General features: G+C 44.9%; 1 protein-coding gene across 10 annotated transcripts in view; it reads left to right on the forward strand.

The window, feature by feature from the left end:
* The window catches only part of RBM20 (RNA binding motif protein 20), a 125,225-nt gene that overhangs the window by 14,855 nt on the left and 94,574 nt on the right, over positions 1 to 15,796 (forward strand). For 4 of the 10 annotated variants that reach the window (XM_083843176.1, XM_083843187.1, XM_083843188.1 and 1 more), the window contains exon 2: positions 6,656 to 10,795. The exons of 2 other annotated variants lie outside the window; for them this stretch is intronic. In XM_083843176.1, coding sequence (XP_083699302.1) covers positions 10,641 to 10,795 — 155 coding nt within the window. In that variant the 5' untranslated portion in view covers positions 6,656 to 10,640. Of the gene's footprint in view, positions 1 to 6,655; positions 10,796 to 11,741; positions 12,172 to 12,549; positions 14,421 to 15,796 lie in introns of those variants that run through there. 4 more of the 10 variants (XM_083843185.1, XM_083843177.1, XM_083843186.1 and 1 more) reach the window with 4 other exon arrangements.

Here is a 15,796-nt window from a genome sequence, read left to right on the forward strand (position 1 = left end):
AATAAGGCAGAAGAACTACCAGGAAAATGAAGCTTTTACAGAAATGCAACATAGACATTGCAATGTTTTCCAAGCTTTTAGCCAAAAAAGACAGGGAGATGGAGCCATCAGTTTCTGAACATATATATTTTTTTTTTTGGTTGCCTCTTTAGAGAGGATTTTGCTGATAGCTAAAAGTTTACTGATATTTTCCTGGGTTGCCTGAGGCTTTCTAGTGAGGCTGGTGCCAGCTTATGTTAACGTATCTAACAAGTGTTGGCTTCCAGGCTGTGTTAATGGCTGCAAGCCCTAGATATTTAAGTTACTGAAAGTTCAATCAAAAGTTAATTAGGGCTTTTGGCTTTTCCTGCCTACATCAAGAACAGAGCAGAGGAGATTTCCTAATGCAGTCAAGGAAGAGAGGATAAAATCTATGCTATCAGACAGCAGTGTTTAATAGACAGCTTGAACACCACGATCTGTGCCAATGAAGCAGTATTTCTAGGGAGCTCACTGCCTAACTTGAACGTGTCTCTGGTGATGATTCCACTGAACCTCAGGTACCTGGGCCAGGAAAAAGATTAACGGTGATTTTATCTCCTAACATCATTCCCAGCTCTCTGGGATACGAGATGCCTGCAGCTTTGCGTGCTGCAGCCAGCATTAGATGGGCTGCCTTAGTTCGTGACTACAAATCCCGTGTGCCGTTTGGACCCTGGGTCTTCTGGGAAGGGTCTGTGGCTGCTTTGTCTGCTTGCTGTTGATGCAGAAGCAGGTAGGGTGTGTGATATAAGTCACACTGGGCAGACATTTATCACCCATTCATACTGAAGAGGTCTGCGGGCTTGGTTACATACCGAAGAACTTTTTTGTTATTATTACTATTATTATTGTTATTATTGTTTCTCCCTGTCCATAATATGCCCTCCAAAAATGAATACAGGAAGAGTAGCTGGATCTCCTGCCTTCTTCATGTCTCTTCTCCACACTATAGAACTGCTTGAAATTCTTAATGGCAAGCTGAGAAAGTTGTTTTTCACAATGTGAACCAAAGAACATATTGTCCTGTAATTGTGTCTAGGAAAGGACAGACATTGTAGCTGGAGACATTCCAAAAGATCCCCTGGAAGCAAATGCAGCAGCCAAACAACTGCTTCTGGTCATTGGCCAAAACAAAACTCAAGCTCCATGTGGTGTCACCTTGACGCAAAACCCAACTAGTATGGGAATATTTGGGGGGTTGAAATAAGTTGCTTTACCCTTATATATTCATTCTAAACCAAAGAGTAGGAAAAATAATCTCTTACCTGACCACCAGAAGTGAGTCCCAGGGAGAGGTGAGATGTATATGAATTGAATTCTGCTGCTTTGCCTTTTCCATGTTTACATTAGCTAAAGTAGCTTCAACGTGAAAAAAAAAGAGAGCAGTTCTAGAAACACAGAAGGCTGTCTCTCATCTGGAGAGATGGGAGCATGCAGTTCAAATCCATGCTCTGAAGAGACAGAGGAGGAGCTTGAACTTTCCTGACATTTCTCTTTACTAAAAACCCGTTTGTAGTTACTTACAGTTTTGTCAAACTGAAACTATTCAGGATTAACTTTTTCCTTCGGGGTCTATCTTACCTTCTCTGTCTGTGTTCTTAACATCGGGCTTTCGTTTGTGTCACGGAGGTCTTGAGCAGTTTTGTTGCTCCTCTTGAGCATGTGACCTCCTTGTAATGTCTCTCTTTTAGCTTTTCTTTTGAAACTGAGAGGGTAAGGATACAACTGTGACTTTGAGAAAAATGAAGATGAATTATCATTCTTTCAGAAATGTTACCTTTCTCATGTGCCAAGTTCAACATGAACTGCTTGATGAGTTTGCCTGGAGCTGGTTTTTTTTGTTGTTGTTCATGGTGTGTTTTTTTTTCCAATTGATCTTCTTAATGGAAAAAATAAAAAAAAAAACCTGAACTTTCAAGTCCTCTAGGCATAAACAAGTAGAAAGGGGGAAAAGGAAGAGGGAAGGTAGAATTTTAAAAGATTTTTTTTATTGTTTTTTCTCTTGCAGGTGTCTAATTAAAAAGGGAAAAGTTAACATATTTGCAATACAACCTAATTAATTTCCTTATAAACTACTAAAGCTAAAGGAGTTTTCATTGTCTAAAATGGATGGTGTGTGGTTTGGTTCAAAGAGACTTACTGTGAGTTTTCTTGGCTTTATAACTTTGCATTCTAATGCCAAAGCATTTTATACCATCCCATGTAACAGAAGGTAGATTTAGATTGGACACAAGGAAGAAATTCTTTACTGTGGGTGTGGTGAGGCACTGGAACAGGTTGCCCAAAGAAGCTGCGGATGTCCCATTCTCGGAAGCGTTCAAGGCCAGGCTGGATGGGGCTTTGAGCAACCTGGTCGAGTGGCAAGGGGTTTGGAACCAGGTGATCTTTAAGGTCCTTTCCAAGCCCAACTATTCTATGATTCTATTTCTGGAAGTCAGAAATAATTTCATAAGTATTGTCGGGTAAGGACATTTCCTGACTGAAGGGTGTAATTTAAGTCTGCTTTTTTCCATCATCTCCTCCCTGGATATGGGAAACAATTTATCCTATTCTTCTTTAAAGGTTATTTTTATGTCCGTCTTCAGTCATCTCCTTTCTAGACCGAACAATACCATTTCCATCATACTTTTTTGTGCCTATCCTTTTGTAGGCTTTTAACTATCCCTGTCCTTTTTTTCTGAATGGCTCAATCCACTTACTACTTAAAGTTCAGCTGCCAGACTGGATGTTGTGTTCTTACTGAGGTCTCATTATCTTATTTTTCTTGGTGCTGACTACGTCATGGGCAGACCAAACTCCTGTTTGTACAGCTCAGGCTGATGAATGCCTTCTTTGCAACAGCATGTTATTGTTGACTTAAGTTCAGCTTTGATCCTCTGTAATACTCCACAGGTACTATTCAAAACAACTGTTCTCTCTCTAGTCATTCCCATTCTGTACTTTTTCTCAGACAATATTTTCTCCTCCTGAGTGTAGGACTTAGTACCTGTCATTGCTGAACTGATTTGAAGAGATCAGAGAAAGAGTCTGGAAAACATGGGATTTGATCTGAAAACTCTTCCTCTGCCTCAGTTTGCCCATAGCACCTTACCCCACAAGCAGATTTCCACTGTGTCATCTATTTCGTTACCTGGACCATCAAATAACAGAAAAATATAGGAACAGGACTTAACCCTTACAGGTTCCCAAATGGTGTGCCCTTCCAGTTTGACAGCAAACCACTTGCACCAGCTGAGAGTGAAGTTTTCCAAGAAGTTGTGCATCCATCTTCCTGTAGCCTCATCTACAGTGGTTCACTAGTCTTCTTTTGAAAATATTTTCAGAGATAGTAAAGCTTTAGCTGTTAGCTGTGACCGCGAGTTATTTCTCTTCAATTCATGTTTCTCTTTATCCCAATAGTTGTCCTTGCTGTTCCTTCTCTATGTCCTTTCTCACAAGATGCTGACACACACAAAAAAAGGTAAACTTCCTACTAGCTTGAGAAGTAACAAAGAAATCCTCCAGGAATCAAGTCAAAAAATTTATTGCTATTATTAACCCATCACAGATGTCAGATGTTTCAGTAAATGAATCTGAATCTGTCATTTAAACTTACTGATGGTTGTTTTTTTTCTCCATAATTGTCTGTCTCTCAAGACTGCTTTGCGATTTTTCAGTTCCTTCAGTAAATAATTATTTACAAAATCTGTTTCTACAGTCTCTCAGAGATTCTCCACATTCCCAGCAGGAACATAACTTTAAAAGCCCTTTTAGCTTTTCTAAAGTAGAAGGATTTGGGAAAAGGAAAACAACTGGTAATTCAGTGAAACAAGCAGGGGCTATAAGTTGGTTTATATCCTGATGAAAGGTTAATTTTAGGAGATGACCTCAAAGGGTGAGTAGCTCATTTCAGGTAACTCCAGCCCTTTGCTTCTCTGCATTGAGTATCAATGTGAAGTTGTCTGTTGACTCTTCCTCTGAATATATAGGTCGCGGGAGCCGAGTTAGATTCCAGGTCAGCAAGATCATGTTTTCCACTGGAAACACTCCAGATGATGATAAATATCATCAAACAACTTCAGGATCACCAAAAATGTTGATGTAAGCATACCTTAGACTTCAAGGACTTATAGTCTCATCTACCTTACCTTTCAAACAACACCATGCAAGTTGTTTGAAATCAGCATAGTTTCTACACATCAAACGCCGTATGGATTTAGCACATTTTTACATGATGTCGTCTCTTTAAACTGTATAGCCGGTCTCATTGCAGTTGGCTGCGTCTCTTTACAAGGCTGCAGCCCAGAGCATCGCTGGATTCCCCACTCGTCTTGTTCACCCAGGGCCCATGGTCCCCTCAAGAAGGTTGTCTCAATGTAATGGCTCAGCGCCACTGCCTGGCATGCAGAACATTCCTGGTTTGTCTCTGGAGATCCGCAATGCAAGTGCTGACATGTAACACCACAGCTGTGCAATTTGTCAGCAGACAAGAGGGAGAAAGCTCTCCCTTGGTCCGTCAGGAGGCAGTGCAGCTCTGGTGTTCCCACTGCCCCAGCTTTGCACCTTCCCGGACTCAGAGCACCTTAGGCAGGTCACACCAGCAGGCGGGCCTCAGACAAGTGGCCTGTCAGAAACGCGGTCCTGCAGAACATCTTTTGCAAGTGAGAAGCCCCAGAAATAGATGTTTGCCACAGACCAGAACACTGTGTGTGTCTGTCATCTTAGCCCAGACCAGCCTTCTGACAGGGTTATGTCTTTTTTCTGGCTACTTTCGGTGATATGTACCTTTTCCTATTGCCCATCACACACTGGGCTTTGAGGACACCAAAGCAGAATGTAGATGTGACTACTACATCAGTTGCCAGATGTTTCTTATATGTGGATCTGAGAAAAAAAAATCCATCAGAAAAATTATTTTTAATTTTTTTTTTTTTGTGCTGGAGACTGCAAGCCAAGCACAAAACCCATGTGAACCATACCTCATGAGTTTGTTGGTTTTTTTGTTTAGGTTTTATTTATTTATTTATTTATTTATATAGCTGGTCAGTCTTTCTTGTTTTAAAAACCTAGATACTTTAAATGTTCAGCTTAGTCCCTGCCAATGTTCAGCATCAGTAGCACTGTACAACAACTAGCAAGAACAAAGTTCTTCTATAAGTGGAGATGTATTTGGTTTGGATTCTAAAATGACTTGCACAACAATTCATCCAGGACTCTTAGAATGATGAACCTTTGCTTGGTTAATAAGGGTCCATCTCTAGATGATGATAAAATCAGTATAGCCAAACATCAGTTATGGTCGCATAGGATGAGTAACGTTTCGGTACAGAACTACTTATTTTCTACTCTTAGAAATTGTTTGCCTTCATATAAAATTTCAGAAGGCTCTCTTTGTACATAAAGATCTGAAAAAATAAGCTTTTTGAGGGCTTAATACTATTTCTAATCTAAAACATTTTTTAAAAAAGTAAAAGTGACTGAAGTAAAATTGGTACTAAATATATTCATTACGGCTATGTCCATTAATAATAAAGGGGTGCTAGCAATTTGTTGTTGTCGACAGATTTGGGCATGAGAAGAACAAATCCTCAATATAAGCACGCATGCATTAAAAAGGGGTGGGGTAAGCAAATAAATAAGCAAATATTGTAAATTCTGTCATGCTTCTTGGGTTGTATTAGACGAGAATGAGAAGTGAGGATGACTGGAAGCAGACCGGTTATGTCATGATATGAAATGGAATATGTTACAGTGAAGGCATGGAAAGATAAGTTGGGTTATTAATATGCGTGTTTTGGTTATCTCAAGACCCAAAACTAGCATGAAGGATTTTTTTAAGAGCACAGTTGTTCCTCAAAGAAATTTAAATTTCATGTTTACAATGCCCGTTATGTTTTCTTTGCTTGCTTTTCACTTTTCTTTAAGCGGTTGTCTAATGTAGTTAAAATGGTAAACATTTGCCATTTCTCAAGCTAGAAAGGAGCATGACACAAGCCATTAATGACATAAGCCAGTATTTTGGGATCAAACAGCATGTGTAAACATCCTAGGTATGATCAGTTGCACATTCCAATCTTTTCTAAATTTACAATATGTGAATTGAGGATTACACCGTCACGGGCTTGAGGTGCTGGGGGGGGGGGTACACAGCTTTTCACAGTGAATGCAAAGGATGACATTAATTTATTTAGCCTTGTTCTGCTTCAGTACTGAAATTTTACAGTATTCGCCTTACATTAGCTGGCTGCCCCTGGCGTGTTGAAAAGCCTCAGCTATCCATGGTTGTGTCCGCTAGCTTGTCTCTAAAGGTTATATTTTTGCATCCTGATCTGCCTGAATCTTGAAGGCACACTTCAGTGGCCAGTCCAGCCCAGGAGTTCTTTCTCATTTTGCAGATCTGGAACAAGGTCGTCTTTCTCAGTGTGTCTCAAGCTTCATTTTCTCATTGTTCATGGAGTGATAACTCTCCTTCTAATCTGATATGTTTAGGTAAATGCTTCAGATGATGATGTTCACCTACAAAAACATCAGCTCTGTAGCCCATTATTTTTTAAGCACTAGATCTTCCTTATATTTTCTTTTTAAATCATTAGGAAACTGTTTCTGGTCCTTTCAAATGTCAGATTATTTGTTGTTTGTTTGTTTGCTTATACAGCAACTTGCAGTTCTGAGCTAAATTTTACCTGGTCCTTTGTAAATGTACCCCGAGTGTGTCTGAACATCACCCTTCCACTGATGCTGTCATGGGCAGTGGAGCCCGCGCAGGTGCAGGAAAAAGCCAAGCAAGAGTTACTGCAAAAGAGCTACCAGTTGTGGCCACCTGTTTCCATTCACATCCCGTGAAAAGAAAATCATTGAAGAGGAGCAAGTGAAAAGTGGCACTGGCTAAAACCGTTTAGGAGAAGCTGATAGCAAAAGCTCGTAAAAGCGAACAGTGACTTACCCAGAAGACAGATTTCACGTACCCAGACGCTGGAAAGCTCTGCTGCAGTCTTCAGTTTCTCTATCCAGACAATGATCGGAGAGAACAACAGGCAAATGTACAGCAGGCTCTGAAAATAGGGTTTAGTGTAATTAAAAAAAAAAAAAAGTCCTAATAATCTTCATCTGCCAGATCTGAAGTGTTTTTCATTCATTTTCTGGAATTTTTAGGTACTTTTCTTCATCAGCTTTGGGAATCAAGTAAGAGAGTGCCTTCCTGCCTCCCTCTGCAGTGTGTTAAGGAGTACGATGTTATCATTCTTCCTAGATGAAGTCTTTTATTCCTGCAACTGGATACATCTCTTACTTCAATCCTATTTAAGAACCAATGTCTTATTCTTCATGAAATCATTTATGTATTTTAATGATTTTTTTTTCTGCTTGTGGTACTATCATAACACTGTCCAGATCACTTCAAAATACTTTATAAACATTAATTAAAACGTATTTTTTCTGTAGTAACAGCAAAAACAAAACAAACAAAAAAACAATCAGTAAAAAAACACAGGGTCTATTGTCAATTATTTCTAGCTTCATTACCCAGTTTGTGAATAAGCCATGCTATGCTTGCAGTGGTACCTAAACTGGTTCTGTGCTTCCCAGCTTGGCCGTGCAGGACTTATCTGCTAGTGCACAACTCTTACGGAAAGGACCATGTTTCTTCAAGACCCAAGTAAGGCCCCTAAGTACTTGTATTATCCATTTTTTCCAATTCTCCCCAGCCCCCCTTCCCCTAATAATGGAGAGTTGGTTATATATTGATTTCACAGAGGATTACATTTAGGGTGTTATAGTCACAGGGGATTAAATTGCAGGTTGCAGAGAAACAGCCAGGTTCAGGCACGAACCAAATAAAAGTCTTAGACTAATGGGCACATTGACTTGATATAATCTTTTATTCTTAGACGTGTTTCCTTGCTACTGTCTAACCCTACAGTTAATCAAGCTCTTAAGGCAATGAAGTTATAGCTATTTTTGTTATTTGACGCTGAACTATTTGGGGACAGCGTATCCCGTGTGTGCCTGGCTCCATCAATTTTCTACTTTATGGCCCCTTTCTCTTTCCTACCCACGCCTTTGTTAATCTACCCTCCTAAAAAATAAATAGTCTGACTGTGAGTTCATGTACACCAGAGTGCTGCTTCTGATTTATAGTAATGCAAGTTAGAGCAGCAGTTAGATCAGGACATCAGTTTTAGCGTGCAGAGTGCTGTATCTGAAAAACCAAAAAAGGCATTGTAAAAGGTGGCTTTTGTTTTAATTGTGTTTGAGGACACAGTAACTATCTTCATCTCAGCCCAAATTAATAGCTAGCAATGTTGTTTATTTTTTTTCATGAGTGCTTATTAACACATGTTGACAAAATCAGCAGTTTTAATCTAAAATCACAGGTATTTATTTTCATTAATTAGCAGCAATGTGAAAGCCAGTTCATTGCCAAAGTCACCATTTGTTGACAGTTTCACTGGTATAGAAAGGACCTCTAGCTGAGGGTAAAAACCTACAGATACGTTTTCTCCAGACGCATAATTAACTGTGGTGCACATTAGGAGAATGCAAACCACTTGTGCAGCACTTTGCACTTGTTCAATTCTGTGATTCAATTCCACTGTCCAGCTACTGCTCTCCCTTACGGCAGTGCTATCGAAATATTGCAAGGCTTGGACAGAAACTGTTGTGCTGATTTCTTGCATGAAAGATCCCACCAACCTTAGTAACTCTCTGCCTGCTCCTGAGCAATGACACACCCACTCATTTATTTGCAATTAAGACAACGAGTTAATGCCCTGCGTGTCCGAGGGAGCCTTGTGCAGCTGTGTTCAGGTAAGCAGGGACCAGCTGGGGGCAAGGAGACAGTGCTCCTGCCAGACCAGCTTGTGCCAGGTGAAACACCACAGTGTGACAGCAAAAGAGACAAAAGCTTGACAAAAAGCAGACGTGTAGGAATGAGGATTGTGACTTTAAAGAGTGACTGGAGCAAATCTTTGCACAGTTTCTGGACCCAACGCTCATTCTGAGTGCCAAGTTCTTCACTGTATGCACTGAATGCAGGAACAGTAGTGCTAGTAAAACACACTCGATCCATTTTTACAAGTGATGTAATCTATAACTGTCTGTGCGAAGTAACACGTTCTTGTGACTATCCACCTTCTAATCCACGGCCGTGCATTGGTGTCATAGCTGTGCTCTTGCTGCCCTCCGAGCCATGAGTCACCATCCTTCACTTCCTCAAATAATTACGGGCAGCGGAGAGGGGCTGTGGCTGGGGCTCTTCAGGGCTTCCTCTGCTGCTCTGGCACGAAGGGAATTCTCACAAAGCCACTTTTTCTGTGGATGATCAGCGGATGCTTGAGACCTCACTTTAAACCTCAAGCAAGGATAGCACTGCTGGCTAAACTGGTATCCGTGCCTTGCCCCACCTGCCTGCAGGACCGTACCTTTCTTTCGCTGGAAGATCTGCTGGTTACAGCGTGCTGGCCATCCCTCGGCCCTAGCTGAACCCGAAAACGAGTGACGTTACAAAACTCCTCAGAACGTATTTGTCGGAGCATTGTGTGTGCAAATCCAGGTGTATAAGCACGTGCTGATCGCCGTTCCTCTTTAGCAGGTTCATTGGGCGTCGTGTTCCTCCTAAATAACGGAACCGTTGAAATACAGCCCGCTTCTCCCCTGCCTTGCACCCGGTTAGTGCTTCCCACCCGTGAGCTAAGGGCGAAGTACGTGTTGAACGCGAAGAAGTGTAAGTTTTGCAGTCCCTGGCGGCAGGATTTTGTGCCCATTTACAAGGCAGCGCGCCTCTAAGTGACTCCGCCAGGTGCAGGGGGGAGGAGGCCCCGAGCCCCCCGCGCCTGTCTTTCCCCTCAATTCAGATTAAATTTTCCAAAAAAACCCGGACGTTTCTGCTTTCCCCTGGCGGCTGCCTGCCGGGGGCAGGGTGCCCGGCACCCCGAGGCGATGCAGCAGGAGGCGTCGAGGCGCTCAGCCCCGATGCTCGGCCCTCCCCGAGCAGGACGAGCAGACCCGGAGGGACGCGCCCAGCCCCGGCTGGTACCAGCACCGCGATCTCTGCCCTGGGCCGGCTGCGGGGCTGGGGCACAGCCTCCCCTCCGGCGCCGTGCCGGGGACATGACTGATGGCATTGCTGCAGAGGTGCTACCGCCGGGGGATTACCGCCACATGCACACTTTTCCCACCTCCCCGGCCTTGGGAAGGGGAGCAGGAGCAGTCGGTGCAGGAACCCCCCCCCCCGCCGGGGCGTGTTAAAACGCGGGGCGCTCTGCCTTTAGGGCCCCGGCAGGTGCCGGACGGACACACGGCCACACAGCCGGACAGACGGAAGGAGGGGGCGGCAGGGGCCGGGCCCAGGTGGGGCGGGCGGGCGCGGCCGGGCTCCGCCGGGGGGGGCCGTGCTGGGCCGGGCCGGGCCGGGCCAGGGGAGGGGGCGCCGCCGCCCGCCCCCAGCCCCGCCAGCAGCACCGAGGCCCCGCACGGCGCCGGCCGCCCCCGGCCGCTGTCGGCAGCCCTCCCGCAGGGCGGGCACAGCCGCAGGGGGCTCCCGGCCCTCCTCCTCCTCCTCCTCCTCCTCCTGCAGCCCGGCGGGGGGAGCGCGGCCGCCTCCGGGCCCCCCGTCCTCGCCTCCCGGGCGCCCCCCCCGCCGCATGGTCCCCGCCGCTGCCATGAGCCAGGCCCCGGCCCCCCGCGGCGCCGCCCGGCCGGGGAGCGATGCCCGCAGCGATGCCCGGAGCGCGGCCCCCGGCCGGGGCCCCGGCAGAGGGATGCCGCCGCCGCCCAGCCTGCCCCAGCTCCTCCACAAGTAAGAGCCGGGGAGGGGACGGGAGGGCAGGGCGGGCACGGGGCGCTCTCCTTCCCTCCCTCTTTTCCACCCTCCCTCCTTTTTGCCTCTCCCCCCCCTCCCCTCCGCTCCCAGAGTGACAGCCGCCCGGACGGGGGTCGGCCCGGCCCCGCCGCCGCCAGCCTCAGCCCCCCGGCCCGGCACGGCTCGGCTCGGCTCGGCTCGGCTCGGCCGGGGGATGGCAGCGCTGCGGGGTGTCCCCCCCCCAAGGGCCCGGCGCCGGCCCGGCTCCCACGGCGGCACCCGGCGCCCCCAAAGCCGCTGCGGGTCCCGGGGGGGGGGGGGGTCGGGAGCGCGCTCGGGGAAGTTTCCTTCGCCCCCCGCGGGTCCCTGGGGGGCCAGGGGGGTGTCGCCGTGCCGCGCCTCTGCCCGGCTGTCCCCGAACCCCCGCTCCTCGGAGGGCAGGGCACCGGCGGCATCCCTTCTCCCTCTGGAGGGGGACGGAAAATAAAAGGACTTTTTTTTTTTGGGGGGGGGGGGGGGGCGAGCCGTGCTTTCTGGGGCAAAGGAGAACCGGGAGGCGAACCGATCGGGGCACGGGAAGCACAAGCGGCGGCACGACCCGAGCCGTGCTGGTCCCGGGCAGCCCCGCACCCCGTTTCCCCCTAACCCTAAGCCCTCGGAGGAGGCTCCCAGCGGGGCTGCGAGGGGGCACCGGGAGGCCGGGGTCGCCTCCTCGGCCGGCCCGGCGGCGAAAGCAGCCCCGGAGCGGCTGCAGGGAGCGCTTTCGGCCCCGTCCCTGAGGACTCGCCCAACGCACGGCCGTACAAATAGCGGGGCGAGCAGAGCTGCGGCTTTGCGGCGGGCTTGTTTTAACTCGGGAGCTGCGTTAGCGTCTGTAAACACGTAGGAAACTGCGCTGGTAAAGCCGCCGTGCAGGGTGGCCTTTACGCTTTCTCGGAGCTTAGCTTTCCTTTTATTTATTTATTATTTTTTTTTATTAGGGGGGATGTTTTTCAGACAAGCTTTGTAACTTAATCTGTTAACAATCCTCATTATCCGTGTTTTTATTCCCGTTCGGGTATACAGACTTGGAAGTTCACATTGAAACTGAAACAGTAATGGTGGCTTCCTAATTCGGCTGGGTAGCTGGCGAGCTGCATGCGGGTTGTAGTGCAACCAGAAGGTAACTTGTGCTCGTGCAAAATCAGCCTGAAAGCTTGAGCTGTGCTCTCCGGTGTCGGCCCGCGTTATTTCATGTTTCTCAGGACTTCACGTGGGTGCAGGTCAGGTGAATCTGTCAAGACTGCTTCAGGATTAATTTTCTCCTGCGGCGCACGATATCTACGAAGGCATCCATCCCATTTTCGCCAGTCACGCCTACTGCCTAATTCTAGGTAGGGGGAACTTGAAATGAGTTTCTTTTTGAGCTTACCTTCAGGGAAAAGATTGGAGAGGGGTCCCGTGTCCTATAACTGTTCTTTGTCGTGGTGATGTGACACAGAATGGCACACGTTGAGCGTCTCCATCTAAGGACCTGCAACTTGATCGCGCTGTTTTGTAACCGCGTGACATAATCCAGCGTGCGCCTCTGTTTACCTTAAAATTACGTCTCTGCCCTGGTTTTATTTGGAAACGCAGGCAAATTGTATTTTGCTTTACTGGTAATAACTTGGTGTTTTATAATCCGAATTGGATATTCAGTGCATTTGGTGGTTATTAGGCAGGGACATATCAGGGCTCGTCTTAAACTGCTGTTCTGAATTTATTTGCAGTATGCTGGGATAGTTGTAATGGCTGGCACCATAAGATACTTGAAGAGGCTAAGGAAAGCAATGATCCTTCTGTCTCAGCACAAGATGAAGTCATGGTGGTTTCATTACTAGGAAAGAAAATACCAACGTCTTCCCGAGGATTTAGATTTTCTTGACTGCTTCCCTTTTTTTTTTTTTTTTTAATAGAAAACAAAAGCCCAATTGTTGTCTTTTTGCTTTGTGAGCTGCGGTAAACAAGCGTAGAGTTACAGAATGGTAATTCTGAGTGGTATGGTTCAGAACACTGCGTGTTGGTTAACTGAATCTTTCACCGCTTCTATTTTTCATTATACCATTTAAACTTACAAAGCTCCCCAGATTCCTTCTCTCTCCACCCCCCAGAATACTTTAGAAGCTTTTACAGATGTTAGGTGAAGACCTACGTCATTTAAAAAATGACTTCTTATGTGGGCAGCTGGAGAAATTTCACTGTGAACACTGAGCGTTGAATAGGGATTGAAATTTAGCAAACCGGGAGATCGGAAATGTCTTTGGTAGCAGCTCCATTGGCTGAACTCGCGCAACGCAGATAGCGTGTGCGCTGTTTTATTGTACTGCAAAACAACTGGTTGTTTAAACATTTCTAATGTAATTTTGATATTAAAACATAACGGAATCCCTTGACGTTCCTGTCTGAGTCCTGTCCAAATACAGTAATATCTAAAATGAACGATCCTGTATGTATGTATTTCCCCCCCAAGTGAAAATGTCATTGTGGTTGATACGAAAGGTCCAATCATAAGATTTATAGAGCAGTTAAAACTTTTTATCTGAGTAGGTGGTTGTGATGTTTGATGGGAAAATAATTCAAATTTTCCAGAAGTAAAAGCATTCCAAAGCCCTTATGTTGTAGGGCTGAGAATGATAAGCTGGTGGGGAAGGGAAAACCTGAATTTGCACACTCTGGGTGATGACTGATAAAAACATATGCTCGCATATAAAATAAAGAAGAAGACTGAGAAGGACTGAAAAGGACAATTCTAATTGTAACCAACACCATTGTAATGTTGGTTAATGTTCATTGTCTATTTCCACTGTGGTGGTGTGGAAGGAGTAGAAATGCAGGGTACGGCCTACAGCACTGGCAAGTGAAACAAGTATGGGAAACCTCCGAAAAATCCTCAAATACCTGCTCTGCACAGAAAGGTTTTATTTATTTATTTTAAACTACTTTTTATTTTTATGTATTTTTTCCTTCCCTACAGGTAGGTCTGCTCTTACAAGCAAAGTTTTTTGTTTATAACTTGGAGGTGATATTACTCAATGCAATATTTACACAACATCTCAGAGTCTGACAAATTTTATCACCTGTTGTTAGATTGACTGCTGTGCATGGACACTCCCACCAATAATTCCAGGTGTGTGCTTCACTGCAGGCTGACAGAGCAGCTGTCTGGAAATAAGAGAGAAAAGACCAAGTGGTGGTTGTGGTCTAAGTATAAAGATGTTTCATGACGACTGCTTTCTGTGAAAGTTTGCACAAGCAACCTATTTAATTATAGGAGGCCTGACTACTGAAATGCAATCTCTTTGTACGTTTTAATGGCTAGCTGTGTGCTTTCATTTCTAATGATTTGTCATGGGTAATACATGCTCAGTCGAAACAGAGCACTTCTGAGCTCCCCGTGTTGATATAGGACTATACGTTTATTTTACACGTTGAATAAGGCATCTAAAAACAGTGGGGTTAAAAACCAAAGTTAATATATATATTATTTTTTTCTAAGGGGTTGTGTCCCAGAGATTTTGAGCTCCTCTGGAAGGAGGATGGAATTTCCAACATCTGTGCTGGAGTCCTCATCAGTTTGTGCCAGTTCTGGGGGCAGACAGAAGTAAGCAGGCTGGTGCTGAATGCTTTGAGTCTTTTATTTCCTATAGCAGCAAGGAGGAAACTTGTTGGAAAGAATAAGTCTTTTTTTTTTTTAAATTATTTTTAAGCAGGTACTTTTTGATTTTTCTTTGTCTGTTTAGTGTAAAGTGTGGGGTTTTCATTTTTTTTTCCAACTCAAGGTCTCTCAGGAGAGATAAAATATGACGTACTACCATTATATACATTAGTCATGGCAAATAGTTTGGCGTATATGGCAAAGGCAAAACGGATACTTAAGAGGACAATAGAGAAACACTGGTTTTACTGTTTCTCTTCTTGCTGCTACTGGTCCAGGCTTTCTGTGTTTACTTGCCTTCTAAAGCACGTCTCCAAAATCTGAGTTGCCCAGCACAGCCCTGAAAACTCATCTAGTTTGTGTTGTAACAACTGTAACTTCTCTGGATGGCAGTGAAAACAGAACCGAGTTCTGTAGCTGTGTGAGCTGAGAGGTGTTAACAAAACAAGGGCAAGGAGCGGAACCCAGCAGCCAGCACAATATGGGTGGTGTGGGACTCGCTAGAGAATGTGGGAACTAAACCCGTGTTATTGAACTTCCCTTGGCGTTTCCCATTCATTGTCTCTGTATGTCAGGAAACAGACAGTGAGGGAACCTCGTTTTTCCTCTGATTTTTCTGCCTACTTGCTGTATAATTATTGAGTCTCTTCCTATACCTCACCTGACAGTAAAATTGGGACTTGAAATGTGCTTGGGGAGGGCACCTGGAGATGCTGCACGTTTAAGTTCAGTTGCTCACAAAAAGTAGAAAGTAGCGTCAGGGATGGTAACTGTCTTCAACATCAGGTAACAAAAATGTCTCATTTATCTTAAGATTTGTTTTTCTTAACATTTCTGATTCTCATGTAAAATAACCTTTTTTTGAGGGGAGAGGGAGGAAGAGTAGGGGGATGAACCAGTAACAGCCCCACCACGTCCCTTATATAAGGTGTGACCTAAAGATCAAAGATGAATTAATTCTATAGATATTACAGTTTAAACAAAAATGACTAAAAATGTTTTGTTTTGTTTTTGTCCTGAAATCTTTTGATTTTTTTTTAAATCATTTTTTTAAACCAACAGCCTGTTGGGCGAGGAACGCAATAAAATGCATGTAAAGATTGAAGAGGGAGCACAGAGGTACAAAGTAGAGAGGGATCAGAAAAAAAAAAAAAAGAATTAAAAGAAGTGCCTTGCATGCAAACATTTCTGTATAGTCTGGCTTTTATTATCAATTATCAATAAATTTTTAGTTGCCCAGAAATGTCAAAATTATTTCACATATTTTAGTGGAGACTGAGATAGCAGCAGCAGTACCAAGGTAAGTAAGAAGTGAAATAATC

The sequence above is a fragment of the Anser anser genome (genome assembly GCF_964211835.1).
Source record: "Anser anser genome assembly, chromosome: 7".
NCBI lineage: Eukaryota > Metazoa > Chordata > Aves > Anseriformes > Anatidae > Anser > Anser anser.